The sequence below is a fragment of the Grampus griseus genome, assembly GCF_964374135.1.
Source record: "Grampus griseus genome assembly, chromosome: 6".
Lineage (NCBI taxonomy): Eukaryota > Metazoa > Chordata > Mammalia > Artiodactyla > Delphinidae > Grampus > Grampus griseus.
The window spans coordinates 113054286-113074036 of record NC_139000.1 but is presented as its reverse complement, the minus strand read 5'-3'; the positions used below and the strand labels follow the sequence as shown (position 1 = coordinate 113074036).

General features: G+C 46.7%; 1 protein-coding gene across 1 annotated transcript in view; it reads left to right on the top strand.

Moving 5' to 3' along the window:
* The window catches only part of PALLD (palladin, cytoskeletal associated protein), a 400580-nt gene that overhangs the window by 193080 nt on the left and 187749 nt on the right, over nt 1-19751 (top strand). The window contains exons 9-10 of the mRNA XM_082656727.1: nt 8615-8734; nt 10493-10832. Coding sequence (XP_082512853.1) covers nt 8615-8734; nt 10493-10832 — 460 coding nt within the window. The remainder of the gene's footprint in view (nt 1-8614; nt 8735-10492; nt 10833-19751) is intronic.

Here is a 19751-nt window from a genome sequence, read left to right as displayed (position 1 = left end):
CACCGCTGTGAAATTCACAGCATCCAGGACGAGGCCATGATGCTCTCCGTGTCCGGGGAGGAAGCACCAGGTCACAGCAAACTAACAGTATCAGAGTGACCTAGGACTTCTCAGCAGGCTTCCTAGGCACACAGACAGCGAAGCAACGCCTTCCAGATTCTGGTGTAAAATGACCTCCAACTCCATAAGGAGATGTGGTCAAGATTTTTCAGAGTTGCAGGGTCTCAAGGATTTTCCTCCACAGCTTGTCTGTAGGGTGTGACCCCTGCAGCGAGAGAATTCACCGGCCAGAGCAAGATGTGAGGACAGGAGCATGACAGCAAATGCAGCCAGAGGCCGGGGTCCCCGGAAGGCACGGCTACACGTCGATGTGTGACAAGGACAGATACGGCAAGGCATTCATCCCTGAGAGCTCAGGGCCACCGCCCATCTCCTGCCCTGACAACAGACGGTTGCGGGTGAGCTGACCCCAGGTCGCATCTCTGCTTGGCCCGGTCTGTCACTGCCTGCCGGGTCAGTTGGGAACACTGTTACCGCCCACGGAAGTGCTCTGATTTGACCCGGGGCTGAGATCTGGAAGTTGGCCATGTTGACCTTAAAAAGAGAGATTTCGGAGACACAGACACCACCAGTGATTCCTCCGGGCTGTCCAGTTCCTGCCCATGCTTAGCCCCTCCAGGTACCCACCGACCCACCCCCGGGAGCCCCAGATTTCCCAGGAAACCCCGTGGCCTTGCCTACCCCTTACCCCTGAGGGCTTTGGTAAATGTCTGGGGAAGTTGCACTTTTTTCTGACGGTGGGAAGGTGGCCTTTTTTTTTTTTTTTTTAACATCTTTATTGGAGTATAATTGCTTTACAATGGTGTGTTAGTTTCTGTTGTATAACAAAGTGAATCAGCTATATGCATACGTATATCCCCTCCCTCTTGCGTCTCCCTCCCACTCTCCCTAGCCCACCCCTCTAGGTGGTCACAAAGCACCGAGCTGATCTCCCTGTGCTACGCGGCTGCTTCCCACTAGCTATCCATTTTACATATGGTGGTGTATATATGTCAATGCTACTCTCTCACTTCATCCCAGCTTACCCTTCCCCCTCCCCGTGTCCTCAAGTCCATTCTCTACATCTGCGTCTTTATTCCTGTCCTAGCCCTAGGTTCTTCAGAACCATTTTTTTTTCCTTTTTAGATTCCATATATATGTGTTAGCATACGGTATTTGTTTTTCTCTTTCTGACTTACTTCACTCTGTATGACAGACTCTAGGTCCGTCCACCTCATTACAAATAGCTCAATTTCGTTTCTTTTTATGGCTGAGTAATATTCCATTGTATATATGTGCCACATCTTCTTTATCCATTCATCTGTCGATGGACACTTAAGTTGCTTCCATGTCCTGGCTATTGTAAATAGAGCTGCAATGAACATTGAGGTGCATGTGTCTTTTAGAATTATGATTTTCTCATGATACATGCCCAGTAGTGGGATTGCTGGGTTGTATGGTAATTCTATTTTTAGTTTTATAAGGAACCTCCATACTGTTCTCCATAGTGGCTGTATCAATTTACATTCCTACCAACAGTGCAAGAGGGTTCCCTTTTCTCCACACCCTCTCCAGCATTTATTGCTTGTAGATTTTTTGATGATGGCCATTCTGACTGGTGTGAGATGATATCTCATTGTAGTTTTGATTTGCATTTCTCTAATGATTAGTGATGTTGAGCATCCTTTCATGTGTTTGTTGGCAGTCTGTATATCTTCTTTGGAGAAATGTCTATTTAGGTCTTCTGCCCATTTTTGGATCGGGTTGTTTGTTTATTTGATATTGAGCTGCTTGTATATTTTGGAGATTAATCCTTTGTCAGTTGCTTCATTTGCAAATATTTTCTCCCATTGTGAGGGTTGTCTTTTCATCTTGTTTATGTTTTCTTTTGCTGTGCAAAATCTTTTTAAGTTTCATTAAGTCCCATTTGTTCATTTTTGGTTTTATTTCCATTTCTCTAGGAGATGGGTCAAAAAGGATCTTGCTGTGATATATGTCATAGAGTGTTCTTCCTATGTTTTCTTCTAAGAGTTTTATAGTGTCTGGCCTTATATTTAGGTCTTTAATCCATTTTGAGTGTATTTTTGTGTATGGTGTTAGGGAGTGTTCTAATTTCATACTTTTACATGTAGCTGTACAGTTTACCCAGCACCACTTATTGAAGAGGCTGTAGGTGGCCTTTTCTTTACACAACAAGATAAATGCTTGTTAGTCAGCATTTAAAAACTTAGTGAAGTAAGTCAGACAGAAAAAGACAAATATCATAGAATATCACTTATACATGGAATCTAAAGAAATGGTACAAATGAACCTATTTACAAAACAGAAATAGAGTCACAGATGTAGAAAACCAATGGTTACCAGGGGGTAAAAGGGGAAGGGATAATATGGGAGATTGGGATTGACATATACACACTAGTATGTGTAAAATAGTTGACTAATAAGGCCCTACTGTACAGCACAGGGAACTCTGCTCAATACTCTGTAATGGCCTATGTGGGAAAAGAATCTAAAAAAGAGTGGATACATGTATATGTATAACTGATTCACTTTGTTGTACACCTGAAACTAACATGACATTGTAAATCAACTGTACTCTAATAAAAATTAAAATAAAACAAAAACTAAACGCATTTTTGAAGGATACATACATATGTGGTAAACATATAAGGAAAATCAAAGGAGTGATTATCTCTAAAGGGGAAGGAAGATTCAGCTGGGGAGGGCGTATGGGACATTCTGCAGTATTGGTCATCTTTTATTGCTTAGACTTATTGATGGGTGTGCAGGGTTTCATTTCATTGTTACTCCTTAAACTGTGCATTTTTATTAAAAATTTTTTTATTCAAGCATAGTTGATTTATAATGTGTTCATTTCTGCTGTACAGCAAAGTGAATCAGTTATACATGTATAGTCTTTTTCATATTCTTTTCCATTATGGTTCATCTAGCATATTGAATATCGTTCCCTGTGCTCTACAGTAGGACCTTGTTGTTTATCCATCCTATATGTACTAGTTTGCGTCTGCTAACCCCAAACTCCCAATCCATCCCTTCCCCAGCCCCCTCCTCTTTGGCAACCACAAGTGTGTTCTCTATGTCCGTGAGTCTTAAACTGTGTACTTTAAATATCTTTCTCTATATATGATACAGTTTGAAGTTTTAAAAAATCCTTTATAAAAATTTATACAAGGCTTACAGTTACCCACACTGAATCTCATCTTGCTGATTTTAGCCCAGAGTCCTTTTTTATTAGTTGTGTTAGCCAAACCATGTGGTTTGGAAGGTAAAAGCTGGATTTTTTTTTTTTTAAGTTAGGCTGGCCCCCAAAGGGGGGGAAGAAACCTGTGAAGGACGACATTTATGAACGTGTTCCCTCATTACCCAGAGGACTTAGTAAGGTTATCCTTGCTGCGTCATCATTTTATGTTTCTGCAAACAAAATGGTTTTGTTTGTATTTAACCAAGAGTTCAGCATGTCCAAGAACTTGAGTGAAATTTGGGGTTAACCTCTGAGAGATATTTATGTGATTAAGTAATTTTTAGGCAACTTTAGAAAGCAGAATTTACCATCAGCAAAAATGGTTTCCAGTTTACTAAGTGATTATATGCCCTCAAATCAAAAGTCACCAGTTAGGAAAATTGGATTAAAAAGGATTGTACTTAGAGTTATTAATAACTTTAAATTTTTGCGTTTTTTAAAGGACATTTTTTAAATAAAAATAAGTGAGCCTCTATTTCCCTTTATTTGAGATGAGCAGTCACTTCCTGATTCCCATCCGTCACCAAAATGTACTTCACAGAAATCTTAAGGTCTTTGTTTGAATAAGATGTTACTAGATGAAAATTCAGTGCTGCAGCTGGGCTCATCTCCTGTCCTGCTGGCTTTCTTCATCCCTGTAATGTCAGAGCCATCCCAGCTGAGACGCTCCTTTCTCTCAGCAAAATGTGAGCCTCTTGTCACTTTTGGATGAAATTTTCCAAGAGAATCAAAGCTGAACAACTTTTAGGGCATTGGACTAATGTTTTATCTAGTAAAAGTCCCTGAGACAAAGCAGTGTCTGAAGATCACCGAAAGAACTTGCCAGTGCTTTTTTATTCTTATTTTTTTCTTCCATATATAGACTGTCCAGTCGGTCATCAGCTCTGTGCATGAATCTACCTCATTTTATGCAATAGAAGTGTTCCTGAAAATTCATAGAAAATGAAGTTAGTTCAGTCAGATTCGAAACATGCAATCTTTTCATTCTCAAAAGGGCCCTCTGGAGGAGAAGGGGCAACTGTATAAACAAGCTCAGGTTTTCTTAAAATGGCATAACTTAAAAAAAAAATCAAAATTGTAGATAACACAAGAAGACACCCTGAGAGTTGGCCAGATCATCACTCCAAAGCCACTTTCTATTATCCCTGCTGGATAAGATTTTACCCTGATTTAAAATGTAGGTTCAGGGCACAGAACTGTGTTAACTGTAAACACAGTGTTTACAGGGAAAGTGTTCTCAGGCATTGAGAGCAATGGCATTTCTCTGTCTCCAGAAAGTCCATCTTCCCAGGCTGAGAGAAGACCGTTCAAGTGCATCGACCCTGGGAGGACAGTGCAGGGAGGGAGGGGTCAGCCACGGCAGCTGACGGCCCCAGGCTCCCAACAGCATTCTCTAAGATGGAGCCCATCTCCCAGACGATGAGGGGGGGTGGTTTTCCCCAAATCTCTACAGACTGGGCTGTTCATTTCTTCTCCCACCGTCATGGCCACGTGACAATGTCCTTCGGACTGGGCTTGTATCCTTCCAGTGTATCTCATATATTGGAGGACACACAGCCCACCTACTTGGGCAGATGGGTTTCTAGTGAGTTACTTGGATAGTGAGAGTAATTGAAGTGTTCAGATCCAGGAAACTCCTTGTTTCCCATCTTAAATCTTTTATTACTTCATTTCTCATTGGGTTTCTCATGTCCTGGACCAGGAAAAAATGCAGAACAGCTAAGAGGCCTTGTGCTGTCGGAAGAAGGAGCTTGTGGGGGACGGGGTGTGACTGTCAGCATTTTGGCCTCAACATTAACCATGACCTTGAGAGGATCCCTTTGGACCTTGGACCTCACTTGAAGAAATGAGCAACTTGGGCTCGTCCACATACAGTCCTTTACAGCTGTAATATCCTGTGCTTTATTGACCCTCCTCTGGTTAAGGACACTTCTAACTCATCTCGTAACCATGTGTATTCAATTTAAAATTCCCAGTCCCTGTTGCCTTTCCAGATACATCTCACTTTCCCAGTGATTCATCTTATGTGAAGCTCTGACTTGAATTATTTCCACACTTTATTCCTCTTTGATTGAGAAGCCTTGAACTGTGTGCAGTACACTCAGAAACACACAGGGTACCTTCCTTCACGCCCTCTGTCATCCTGTCATTTTCCTTCTGTTCAGGGAGCCTTTTTATCAATAATAATTGTGTGCTTTAAATGTATTCAAGCCTTGGGACTTCCCTGGTGGTGCAGTGGTTAAGAATCCACTTGCCGATGCAGGGGACACGCGTTCGAGCCCTGGTCCGGGAAGATCCCACATGCCCCAGAGCAACCAAGCCCGTACGCCACAACTACTGAGCCTGCGCTCTAGAGCCTGTGAGCCACAACTACTGAGCCCGTGTGCCTGAACTACCGAAGCCTGCGCGGCTAGAGCCCGTGCTCCACAACAAGAGAGGCCACCACAATGAGAAGCTTGCACGCCGCAACGAAGAGTAGCCCCCGCTCGCCACAACTAGAGAAAGCCCACGCGCAGCAACGAAGACCCAACACAGCCAAAAATTTTTTAAAAATTAAAGAAAAAATGTATCTGATGCCTTTACCTGCAAACTCTTTTCTTAATATGCCAAACACCTCAGCAGGATTCCTTGATGTTTTTTGAGCCAGGAACTCTGGTGGGCCCGACAGCGCAGTGTTTTTAAACTGTGGATCATGACCCATGAAAGTGGGTGGCAACCACCACTAGTTTAAAATAAAATAGAAGAGAAAATGGGTAGTAACCAGAATTTTCCCACTATTTCTAGCACAGGAAGTCTTCAAGGATACCATTCTTTCAAAAAGAGAAAATAATTCTGTTTGTTTGAAACAAGGCAACAGATTTTTAAGAACTCAGCCTATCTTGTAATTGAAATCAACGCCCACGAGCTCTCTTGGGACATAAAAGAAGATTCACTTTCATTTTATTTATCATTTAATTGGTTCACCTTTGCGTTTATTACTTTTATTGGTATTTAAAAATGGACATGTAATTTTAATAGTTACAAATGTTTGTATTAGAAGGTAGGACTTTTACCCACAGTGAGCACTTTGCCCTCCCAGTGTTTCAAACATAACATCTGTTTGAGGGCAAGTTTGCTAATTTTCATTACTGATGTTTGACTCCAGGGGAGACGCATTCCTCTAAATCCTGAAAAGCTTGCCCTCAGGGCTGTTAGAGAAGGAGCTTGGAAGAGAAGTTGCCCACATCCTGGTTCTTGAAAGCATGGCTGCCCAGACATCGGTGGCTCCAGGTGGCGACCACCCATGTCCCTAATCCTGAGGGTCAGCCGCTCAGCTTAGCCCCCAGTGGGGCACCAGACTTGGCCCACCCAGGTGGGCTCACTCCACGGGCTGTGGCTGGCCTCCAGGTTGGCAGGGATGAGCCGGGTGGTCTCAGTTGTGGTGGCCCATCTCTGCTCAGGGGCCCCTTTCTCCAGCCCCATGGCCTCCATCCCTGAGGGGTTCAGCCGGGCTCCTAGAGATGGAGCAGAACCAGAGGGGACCTGAGGCTTTGGCTCAGAACAGACATCACTCCCACCGCTTCCAGGGTTAAAACAGCCGTCAGGCCAGCCGGAACCCCAGGGCTAGGGAAGGGGATGGGGCTGCAGAGTCCCATTGCAGCAGGGCCTGGATGCAGGAGGGGATAACTGCAGCCATTCCTGCAAAAAATCTATGGTACAGAGTCTCACGTGGCCCACATAATGTGTGAATAATCAACAGGCTCTGTGGGAATCAGAAGTATATGATTTTTTTTAATTAATTTATTTATTTTTGGCTGTGTTGGGTCTTCGTTTCTGTGCAAGGGCTTTCTCTCGTTGCGGTGAGCAGGGGCCACTCTTCATCGCCGTGCGCGGGCCTCTCACTGCTGTGGCCTCTCTTGTTGCGGAGCACAGGCTCCAGACGCACAGGCTCAGTAGTTGTGGCTCACAGGCCTAGTTGCTCCGCGGCATGTGGGATCTTCCCAGACCAGGGCTTGAACCCGTGTCCCCTGCATTGGCAGGCGGATTCTTAACCACTGCGCCACTAGGGAAGCCCCTAGTGTATATGACTTTTCTTAACACTTACCAACACAATCGTCTTATGTTACTTGTTCAATATAGACAATCATTGAATTTAAAAATAGTTAATGCACTCCCATAATAATACATACGTACATACATTAATTAATTAATTAGAAATAGCTAATACACTCTTGATCAAGCTGCTTCTTAATGGGACAGCTAACAGTTCCTGACGACAAAGCATTTAGCGCGCACCAGGCAGCACCCTAAGAACAGTGTGTATCATGTCCCGAGAATAGATGGTCGTGAGGAGCATGGAGTCTGGAGCCCATCTTGGTTCAGGTTGCCACTCATGAGCTGCGTGACTTTGGGTAAATCAATTAGCCTTACTGGGCTTCAGCTTTCCTGTCTGTAAAACAGGCTAAGCGTAGTCAGTGTAACTCATAAGGTTGACATGAGGGTTAAACCTAAATGCATCTATATTCAGTGCTAGTAGTGTTACCTAGTGCCTGAGAAGGGCTTACGTAACTGTCAGCTGTTGTCATGGTCACCATCATCCCCCCTCACAGTAACCCTGTGACGGTTGATTTATGAGTCATGATTCATACAAATCCTAAAAGGTGGGTTCTCTTATTATCTCCATCTTCTAGGTAAGGGCTCTGAAGTTCGGGGAGGTGGACCAAAGTCACAAAAGCCCCATGGGGCAGCGCCCTCATTCAGGCCCCGGCAGCTGGTTCCAGAGTCCGGGCTTTGCATTGCTACAGAACATGGCCGCACTGTGTAACAGTAGTTTCCAGAATAATTGTCTGCCGTCAAACATTTCCATGTTATGTTCTTTTTTTCCCATTGTCAGCTTTTCAGAGAAGCTTGATTTTCCCCACCAGTGGCTTTTCAGTTGAGCAGCTCCATTGTAGTTGAAAGGCCTTCCATGACCATCAACCAAACTAGGCAGGAGCTGGCATCTTCCACATGCCTAGCACAGAGGCACACACTTTGCAAACTTCCTGTGTCCTCTACACAGATACACTCGTGAGGTATAGGTTATCCCTGTTTTATAGGTGAGGAAACCAAGGCTGATGAAAAATCACAAAGGATGAGTCCCACTCCAAAGCTTTTGCCACTGGGTTGAACAGCTCAATTAAATGTCAGGAGATTCTCTTGTGACGACTTCGTAAAGTGACCCTATAATAATTGTTACTGAATTTGCTTGTTTTAGAAAGGCAGAGGGTCTGGCTTCTTTGGACCAACTTTGTGGTTACCCTCTGATGAGTTACTCTGCTCTCTTCCTTCCAGAGGAGATCTGCACCCTCGTTATAGCAGAGACGTTCCCTGAGGACGCCGGGATCTTCACGTGCTCGGCGAGCAATGATTACGGGTCAGCGACCAGCACTGCTCAGCTGGTGGTCACCTCAGGTATGTGAGGAGCGAAGGGTTGACGGGGCCCCACGGCAGAAAGGACCCACCGGGAGGACTGCTCAGCCTCCAGGAATGCTTTGCCCCGGGGGTCATCCTCACAACCAGGGTTTCATCACCGAAACAAAAGGCTGGGGTGGGAGAGGGGGAGGGGAAGCGGAGATGAAAACACAAAGGTGATGATGATGTAGCAGCGAAACACACGTGGGGCTCTTCCTTCAGTCTTGGGATCTTGGTCTTGGAAACAATGCGATGGCTGCCCAAGGGCCTCCTGCTGGCCCAGAACTCTGCTCACACCAGTGTCCACGGGGTCTAGAGATACTGGCGCAAACCAGTCACTGTTTAACCCACTAGATAAACCTAGAGAAGCTGTAAAGATCTTAGAAACCAGATTTCACTGAGACTGGACGCCTATGAAAAACTAAAGGAATGTATTTTATTATTAAAACCAACATTCAGAAATATCTGGGCAGTTTTTTAAACTCAGAAACTTAGTGCTAGGGAAAGCAACCTGAAACAGTTCTTTTCCTTTATTTCTTTGACGTTTAGTTAACTGTTTTCTATTATTAATTAGCTTTACCTGGTCTTTACGGCCTTATTTCTGTTGTTTATTTTACAGTGGTTTTAAAAATACCTCTTTGGCCAAGCCCAGTACGGGGCACCATGGTTAGGAGGCAGTGAAGACACAGCCAAGTGGTACCTAGATTTCTCTAGAACAGGGAGAACTCGTGCTAGGGGGCGGCAGAGACACAGAAAAAACCAGTTTAGGGCTGTAGTGGGGAATTAGTGCTTTTTCATCTTCATTAAGAAACGTAAAGTTCACCTTAATGGGACACCAGTGGATAGGAATGAGGGCTCTAAGTGTTAACAGGAAACTCCAGGGTCACGATCAGAGCTCCAGGGAGGATCCCAGTATTTTGATTTTGAGTTGAAGACAGTCCCAGCAAATGGCCACAGCAAGAGTGCAGTGCTCTAACCACGCGGCCAAAACTCCGGGCTCCTCGTCCGCGTGGCAGAAATTAACATGCAGTATTTCCCATTTTCCTCGGGGATAAATCTGCTCTAGACCAAACGTAAGAGCTATTTTTGAGCTATATGTTCACCTCAGTAGGCATTTTTTGGAGCTCTGCTGGACTCTGCGCAAGGCAAGGAATACAAAGATACTCTTAAGATGCGTTCAGGCCATTGACAGGAACAAGCAAAACTTTCTTTTGTATCAAGTTACAGCTGGTGTCAGTCATGTGAACCGGAAAAAATTGTCCGTGAGATTGTAAGACATTTCCCTTAGACTCAGAGCTTCACTTGGCTTTATGATGGATGAATGAATGAGTGAATGAGTGAATACCCGTTGCCCAGCACCGAAAACCTTTGTAGCCTACACTAACGTCAGCAAAGCTCAGGTAGGATGTTCCGTTGGATCCATGGGCTGAAATGCAAGAAGACAAAGCATCATTAGTTGATACTGTTTGTGTTGTCATTTGTTTTTTTGATGCTGTTTGTGTTGTGTGTGTGTGTTTTAACCAAGTTCTATCTTTAGCTCTTGTTTGAAATTTGTTAATGAATTGGTAGCTGGTCTCCCAGCTGGTGGGCCATTCAGGAAATGAAACAGGTGCAGTGAAATCAAGCCTGGGAGACCCAGGCCCCCCCTCGGCCTTGCCCCATCAACAGGACCCTGGGCTCCCAGGCTGTCTGTGACGGTGGGAAGGATCTGTGGATCCTAAGCATATCACGGTGTCTTCCCCCTGTCCCCTCCCTCAGCCAACATGGACACCTGCAGCTACGACTCAGCCGGAGAGGCCAGCAGTGGCCGCTTCCAGCCCTCCCCGCTGCCCCCTCCAATCTGGGACACCGGCTCTTTCGAGTTGGCTTCACAGAAACCAGCTGAGATCCAGCACGTGACCGGCCCCGTGTTCGGGCTGAGCCCGACGGCCCTTCAGTTCAATTCCGCCGCGGAGAGGGAAACCAACGGCGTCCACCCGGGCCACGGAGTGAATGGACTGATGAACGGCAGAGCTGATGGCAGCAAAGCTCTTCCCAGCGCAGCCGTCCTGCTGTCACCCACAAAGGAGCCCCCCCCTCTGCTTGCCAAACCGAAACTGTGAGTACTCCCGTACGACTTGATCACACTGTAGTACTTGCGCTGAATTGCCTCTGTTGCCAGGGAAACCGTTTTGCCTGGGCTCCACCACGGGGCAAGTGGCCCCTCCTGCAGGCGAGTTGTCCCGGGCTGGTGTGACCTTGCTACCAAGTGGGGTCCTTGAAAAATATAAATGATACCCCAAAGTAAAGAAGGTAAATGAGAAGCTTGGTCAAATCTGCCTTTTGCTAAAAACTGTAAATGGTTTCAGCTGTGAAAGTATCTGTGCCTGGTGCAGCCTTCCGACGTATGCAAGGCTGTAGCCCTCCCCAGAGGAGATGGGAAGGGAGTACGTTGAGCTGTTTATTAAAAGCATTTCCAAATGTTTCGCATTTAAGAATCAGTAAGCAAATCCGATACAGATAAGCACGGGAAGCCTGAAAGCTGAGGATGGAGATTGCAGGTGCAGACCCTGGGGAAGGAATGAGTGCAGAGCGCCCTTCCCAGCCCGACCCACTGGGCTTTGGGACCCACGGAAGGCATGTTTCCGCGGATACCACCTTCGTACTTGGTTTCCATTATCTTGTTAGGATGATAAACCTTGCGTGCGCTGTTTCCATTGGCACCACCGGGGAGGGTGGTGATGATCGGAGCTGTCACAGTGTCAGAGAGGAGGAATCAGTTAACAGAACAGACCTCGAGTCACTGCCCTGATGGAGGTCGGTGGAAACGTCAGCGTCACATCAAATGTGTACACAGTCTACGTGACCACATTTCCTTGAGAATGAATTCTCCAGGATCTGGGAAAGCGCCCTGCGTTCTCCCCGTGATGTCTGAGCTTTGTGATTTGGGGCAGGAAGGATGGCTTCAGGATAGGAGTTACTCTTTGCTTCCCTGCTACTGAACAGCCTGCTTTATTCTCCGTTCCATCAGCTCATTGGTGAGAATAGGTCGGTATTCAAATGAGAATAATGTCTTATATCCGTACATCACTTTATTGTTAGGCGATTTGATGAGCATTATTAGACTAATCAAGTAACAAATCATCCAGACAGATGGCTTAAGTTAACAAATGGGCGGGCAATTTTATAAAAGTAAACTCCTTGACAATCTTGTGTTGCAGTTTCAGAAATCTCTCTTTTACTACCCCGCATTTTGTAGGCAGCAGGGCTGCTAGGTCTGTGTACGGTAGCGAATGTTCCATACCTAGACTCCAGGCGGGCTGAGATGCCGGGCAGGTCGCAGGAGCTCAGAAGTGGCAGCCTTAAAAGAGATTTATACTCTTGTAGCTCCAACCCACTCAATGAACCGCCTCTGCTGACTGCCTTTATCTTTGCATCTTGAATATGTATTTGCAGTGCTTTTAATGAAATAAGGGACCTGCCTTCCTGAGGGAGAATGGGCGGGGTGTCCACTGACTGGGCCCCGGCTGGGCTCTCAGTGAAGTGCGTCTGCCCTAATAGCTCAGAAAGTGAGTACAAATCACAGGAGAGCAAACGGGAGGGGCTGTTAACATGCCTTTGCAGCCCTCCTTATCTCAGGAGTTTGAACAGCTCTTCAGCTTTGAGCTGGACTTAGGTGCGGTTAGTGTCTCTGGGAGGGTGGGGCGCTGTCTGTAAAAGGCAGACAGAACACTTGGGTGGTTATTAAGAGGCTGTGGAGCTACAGGTTTGAAGAGTGGCGTCATGATCTGCTTCTTAGTCAGGTTTTCAGTATAAGGTAAGATACAGGGAAAGTGGATTTCAGTGTTTAAATTCCCTTCATGCGGAAATTTAGGGAAACCTGGTAGCTTAGAAATAACATTGCTAGTAGCAGGTTTTCCTGCTGCTTTCCTTTTTTTCAAATCTTTTTGTGTTTAAATAGATCCTTAGAGCATCACTTCATGATTTTCATATTGTATAATTACCTGCCAGTTACGAGGTAGGAAATAATATGTGATTGACACTTTCAAATATATATATCAATTTTAAAATGTTCTTATGAATTGCAATCCTTTTTTGGATTTTGTTTTAATTACAAAGTAAGTGCGTGCTCGAGGTGACAATTCAAACAAAACAGAAGTACCTGAGGTAACCAGCGTCATGGTTTGGTACGAGGTCTTCCACCCTTTCTCTGTTATCATGGTCTTTTCAGAAAATGTTTGCTCATTGTTTCAGGAGTTGTATCCATTGGTAGGAATGCCATCGAATGACATCTGCAAATCACGTAGAATGACATCCAAGGAATTGATGATTCATGTCACTGCCAAGTAAAATTCCTGTTCATGTCTACTTCCCTTCATACATTGGGAAACAAGGAAATTTTGAGTCTTGTGGTTGGCAGTGGGGAAACTGGTGCACTTGAATCTTTTTTCATCGGCCCGTGACTTTACTACTCTTCATAAAAAAAGGAGAGGCTTATATTTGGGGGAGTTTTATGGCATTTCATTCATCTGAACCATTTGTAAGCAAACAGGAAACAATTAGGAGGGGACAAATAATAGGAATTTAAATATGTCCTCTTAATAGATGAACCTGAAAAGGGTGTTTGATTTGTCACATTCCTGAAAAATTATCATTGTCAGAAGGAAAATCTCTTTGCACTCTTTTCTCTCAAATAGCTCACTATTTATTATGGAAAGGGGAAAAAAATCAGACTGAAACAAAATGGTAGAAACGTCCTGAGTTCCCTTCTGCAGCAAGGTCCTCCCACAGAAATCCTCACCAGGGGTCTTGCCGCCCTTCCAGCCTCCAGCTGTATCTGTGCTCCTGGCCCATGGTCGTGGGATCCACGTCCACTCCCGTTTCTGCATCTCTCAGTGTCTTTGGCTCAGACACCACCCCTCGGGTGTGAGTTAAACACGATTGGATGTGGGCCATTCAGTGAGTTCCAGGTGCCAGACACAACGCACCGTGGGCCAGAGGAGCACTGAGACTCCCCCCAGGAAGGAATTCACCCGTGAGAGTTGTTGGTGTGACTCGGTGTCGGACACTTAGCACCGTCCACCGCAGTGCAAAGAGGAGAAGCCCCGTGCTGCTGACATCATAGCTCTTATCAGAGAAAAAGAGGAAGGAAGGAACATACGCCTAGCTTTTGTGAACTGTTTTTTATATTATTGTCCTTGTTCAGGGCACACCAAGTAAGTCTGTTGCTGCCCACTCTCTACAAATGATGCCCGAAGATTCAACATAAATACACGACTCTGTTTGTTAATAGGAAATCAAGTCCCAAGAATCTTTTTTTCTTGCCAAAACATAGTCCCTGGAGGACATGGGTGTGCAGGGTCTCCAGGATTAAACCCTGGAGGGAGACTTTGGAGCCAGATTGAGCAGGTGCCTTACAGGTCCTGTTCTCCCACTAAGCTCGTCTCTCCAGTTAGGCCAAGCAGCATGGAAAGACCCATATGCTGTTTTCAAACCCCATTTCTTTCTTCTTTGATATTCGTCCTCCGTCTTGTGGAAGAAGCAAGATGAGGCACCCAGGAGGGGCTGGCTAGAGGGGAGGCCGTGGGTAAGTCCCTGCACTGGACCCAGGACAGCTCAGCGGCTGAAACGGTGCCAGGCACATGGCCCAGCCCTCAAAGCCCAGGCCCTGGGGTGGGAGAATGATCCTGAAGCGCTCGCAGCGTGGTCACCTGCTCCATCACCAGCCCAACGAGGTGCCTCTCCCTTTGTTCCTGTCCTCCCTGCTCTCTCTTCCCTCGGCCGCTAAAGAGAACATGGTGTCAGGAGTTCCCACCTGAAAATGGTGCAGTGACTGCAGGCTGAATCAGGCTTCTCCAAGCGGCCACGTCTCAGACCTTTGCATCTCTCTTCCTCCTTTCTCTTGCTCCCACCCTGAGAGAGCTGGTTATTCCAGCAATGCTTGTCTCGAGGACAGGGGCAGGTCCTGTAAACTCACCGCTGCTTAGGTGTCGGGTTTTACGTGTCACCTCGTGCAGTTCTGCCCTGACATGTGCGTGACGATGAGCGGCCGAGAGCCCTGTGAGAGTAGGAGGAGAAGGGGGAGGGTGCTGGAGAGAGACAGGAGAGGAGGGGGCGGCCTGCACCGCTCTCGCATCAGGGGCTCAGCTGGGCCAGGCTTGCTGTCTCTGGGACATCCCTGTGGTCCCCTCCGCGCTCCTGGACACTAAGAGGGGCACAGGGGTTCCCTTGCCTGGACTGTTCGCTCCCCGGCATGTCCTGCCCGCTGCTGAGGGCGGCTGGTCTTCCCACTTGCCGCGTCCCCCGGGGCCCCTAGTCCAGAGCGGCCCCCAGCTGTGCCCCGTAAACCACACCCTCTGCTGTCTGCACAACACGGAATTATTTCTCACAGTGGCTTACTTACTTGCATGTTGCTTTGGGCGTTGCTTTCCCCCACTGTTAGAGCGAAAGACCTTGACTGTCTCTTCACTGCTCTTTCGCCGGGTCCTGCGGCCTGACAAACAGTGAACACTCGAAAGATCTGAATGAATGAAGCAAGAACAGACCCATAAAGAGGAAGAGAAAGGCCTCCCACGTTTAGAGCAACCCGTTCATTGTGCTTAACTTTGACCCACATGTACTGTGGGATTTCTACTTTCCAACCCCACCCATCCCAGACGTTTCCCACTTGACAGTACCTCCCAGCTGACACCCTTATCCTATAAGCTGAATGAGGATGAAGGATGAAATAAGAATCCCATTGGCTAGAATCACATTAGAAAAGGATGTCCAGGGTACTTAATTTGGGAGCCTTTTCAACTCCTTTCTCATTTCTCCCGTGTTCTCCTTTTATGAAAGTCTGACTTTAAAATGTTGTAGACACAAATGAGACGTTTGGGAAAACGAGGGACCCGTCACTCTCCTGTCCACCCCCCACTGGCTGGAGGACAAGCAAACTGCTGTTCAAGGTATGTGGGCTTGACATGTCAGCACCCCGTCCGATGCAGACGCTGGATGACGGGCCGAGGGCTTCTGGGCTGCTCCGCACGTCCTGTTGATGTTGGACGCGGCCCAAGCCCGGGTGTGGCTCGGTCAATGCAACTGGGAAAGTTGGATGTTTTCCGTCTTTGAACCTCTGCTGGTTGGGGTTCAAGATCTCACTCTGTGACTGTTTGACATTCGAATACCAATGGTCTCTTAGGTTCTATCCAAGGTAGAGGCTTACCTGCTAGGTCTAAACACACACACAAAACAAAGAGACGATAAGCAAAACAATTAAGGTCAAAATAAGAACCAAAGGTCAAAGAGATGACCTCTCCCAGCAGTTGTGAAGAGGTCATTCTTTTAAAGTAAAAAAAAAAAAAGTTATTTATTATTTGGCTGCGCCGGGTCTTCGTTGCAGCTCGCGGGATCTTTAGTTGCAGCATGCGGGGTCTTTTAGTTGTGGCATGCGGGATCTAGTCCCCGGACCAGGGATAGAACCCGGGCCCACTGCGTTGGGAGCATGGAGTCTTAGCCACTGGACCACCAGGGAAGCCCCAGGAGTTCCTAAAATGTACAGAAATGTCCTGAGAATCTAGCTCACGTGTCATTCCCTGCCTCCTGATGAGTGTGCAGTGTTGGGCGATGCTGGCACCCAAGGCACAAAGAGGAAGAAGACAGCGGTGTTACCTTTGAGTAATTCATGACCAAGTACTGCTCAGATCACACTGGCAGGAACACACACAATTCTGCACGTCTGTCAGCGTCACGCAGACGTGTAGAATGACCAGTCCCTAGATTAGCTTCCGCGCAATCCAAAATGCCTTCTCTTCCCAGTTTGATGTTTGGAAGATAAGCCGCTCTGCTTCTGATTCCGAAAACCGAATAGGCACCAGCTTCCATTTCTGGTTGAATGATTTTCCTTGTCTGCTGAGTCTAGTCAAATAACGAAGCAATTTAGTGACAGTGGAAGTGCAAAGTATAGAACGAGAAGGGTTTTCAAAGTAATATTAGGACAAAAAAATAGGGCAGCAAGAAGTTTCTTCAATTTGTTATTATAAAATCACAGGCACACACTCATCCATGTGTTTATGGGACCGTGGTCCTAATTCTGAAGCCCCTGGCCGTGCGGGTGTGGACTCCTCGTGATATAATATGATGATGGCTTTGCAGGAACAGTGTTGATGTTGAATCGCTTTGAGGCAGCCCCTCCCAGGAATGCAAAGTCCAATCAAGGAACTTCCTGAAGCTTAAAGCTTTTCAGGAAGGAATAACATCTCGATGTATCCTTCCTTCCTCATGGTTTTTTCACCTCAATATTGGCTCTGACACAGAGTCACATTCTTGGATGTTAGGATATGAGTGCTCTGCTGTGCTAGTCGCTTGGTGAGTGTAAAGTTTTAATTACATTTCCTGAAGAAGCTTGAGTCCTTTTTATGGCCGGTAGCCTTATCTGGTGTCTAAAATACAGTTGAAAATACTTACAGATAATCTACATAGTTTTGAAGTAGTTCTCAACCATCCAGAGGAAGTACCAGATAGTCATCTCAAATATTGGGTGCTTTCCTGAAAGAGTCGATGATGATGCAATCTCTCTTCAGTGTGTCCATCTCATCTGGCCTACGCGCATATGAGGACCCCTTTGGTGATTACAGAGTAAGTTGAAAAATGTAGTCCCTGCTGGGTAGAGACCTTTTATTTTTTAAAGGGGGAGCCACGTATGAACTACATGCCCAGAGATTGTGCTGTAAGTCTGCTGTCCAAATATTAGCAACAGAGCGTTAAGCAAAAAATCCTGGAAGCAAAATGATATGTGGAGCTGAAGACTAATTTTACGGAAAAAAATAAACTATTTCAACCAACTAATAATGTGTATTATGTGGGAATTCCCTGGTGGTCCAGTGGTTAGAACACTCGGTGCTTGCACTGCCGTGGGCTCGGGTTCATTCCCTGGTCGGGGCACTAAGATCCCACAAGCCACACGGCCAAAAATAATAAAATAAAATGTGTGTTATGTATTAGAAGGAAATGCACCAAACGTTACAGCTCTCTGCGTGGTGCACTATTGAGCAGACTGTGTTTTCCCGTTGACTTGATTTTCCAACTGAATTTTCAACAGTAAGCGTTCTTTTATGGCTACAAAGTTATTTTAAAAGCAATAAGCCCTTGGCACCCTGTCTCTCCCATCCGTCCTTCTCCATTCAGCCTCAGGCCAGCGACCACCATACTGAGCACAGCTGGACGCAGAAGGTTCTGGCCCTGCGAGCTCTTGCCCCTCCCCGCTCCCCCCCCCCCCGCCCGGAGCCCCCCTCTCCTCCTAGATGTCAGGGGCTTTGGGATTCCATTTGGGCTTTGACAACCCATCCTGGAAGACCCTCCCCAGAAAACGCCCCATATTCTAGAGTGGTGCTGCCCCTCATACACTGGCTCTGCTCCCCCAAACCCAACCCCTTTCTCCAGTTGCGCATCTCAGGTGTTGGGATAAAAGTAACAGGAGTAATAAAAACTAATTAAAAAACAAAAGTAACAGGAGTAAGATAACTTTTCATTTTAAGGCCAAAAATAAGCCAAATATTTTAAAGACCAGTGTTTAGCAGATAATCCCTACAAGGCCTTGCACAGAAAGTAGGATGAGACTTTCCCCTCAGAAGCAACAGTGAGGGAGAAAAGATACGAGAAGGAAAATTGAAGTTCCACGTCAAATAACAATATTATCAGTAAAATACCTGCCGAAAGCGGGAACGGAGTTGTGGTTAGTGGGAGATGAAGAGAGAAAAAGGCTGAAGACAGCAATGAGAAAGGATAAGGAATTCCAGGACCGGTGCTGTGTGTTTTGTAGAAATAGTGAGAACCCGTTTGAAGTTAGAGCCTGATCCACGTTGGATTCAGTGACTGTGGTCTCAGGACTTGGTTTCAGCCATCATCAGCCCTCTGAAGGTGGTAGGCGCAATGCATCCCCACACGCCAGCACCACCAGCTGTGTCCTTGTGGGGTCAGAAAGGGAAGCAGGTTAAGGCGGATCAGGGCTTAAAGGAAAAAGAGATCGAACTCAAGAAAATGGAAGTTACACCAAGAATGAAAATGACTCAGAGGGTGAGATGGGAAAACAGGAAAAGGGAACAGAAGTCGTGACCACAGAGAAGACTCTGAACGTTCAAACCCTTAAGAAAGAAGGAACTTCCATGTGGTAGAGGAATTCCAGTGGTGTCTGTTTGAGTGGCCAGTGGTAGTAGAGGTCAAGGTCACAGGAGTGGAGGAGGTGGTCAGGGAGCGATGAAGTGGACACTTTAGAAGGGGCATTTATGTGGACGATGGCCAAAAGGGGCGGCAGGAAACCACTTGCTATGAAGTAGTGAAGCCATCAGCAAAGTAAGGACGTGGCCAAGGTCGTTGGTGACAGGCAGGGGAGAGGGAGTGCGACGCAGGAGCACAGAGACGGAAGGAGAGGCAGCTGCCCAGGGGTGATGGCGGAGCTGTGCTAGGAGTGCACTGGGGATCCGGGACCATGCAGGACTCTCCTTGCTCAGAGGAGACCACGATGAGGTTAGTAACGTCCTCAAGGAAATCCAGCTTCCAGTCAACGCAGAAGCGTTTCCGATGACACCGAGGAGGTGGGATGTTGGGTAGAAACAAAGAATCCCACAGATAATCCCATAGAAGAGGGGTCTGGGGGCAAGAGGAGAAGGAAGGCCGCGAGGAGGAATCCCACAGATAATCCCATAGAAGAGGGGTCTGGGGGCAAGAGGAGAAGGAAGGCCGCGAGGAGGAATCCCACAGATAATCCCATAGAAGAGGGGTCTGGGGGCAAGAGGAGAAGGAAGGCCGCGAGGGCCGGGTTTGCATCAGAGGAGGCGTGTGGGAGGGCAAGGACGTCACAGCGCCCTTGGGATCACCTGCTGGTGTTTCACAAAGAGCAACCCAGGGCCTGTGTAGTTAGAAGTGGAAGGAGCCCTTTCTGGTATGGTTCGTACTTCTTGGTTCGTCCCTGCTCACTTCGTTTCCACTGTAGCACTGTGATCCGTTCTGTAGTTACTAACCTCTTCTATCCAAGGAGGACCTTGAGCTGGGTTTTTACTGA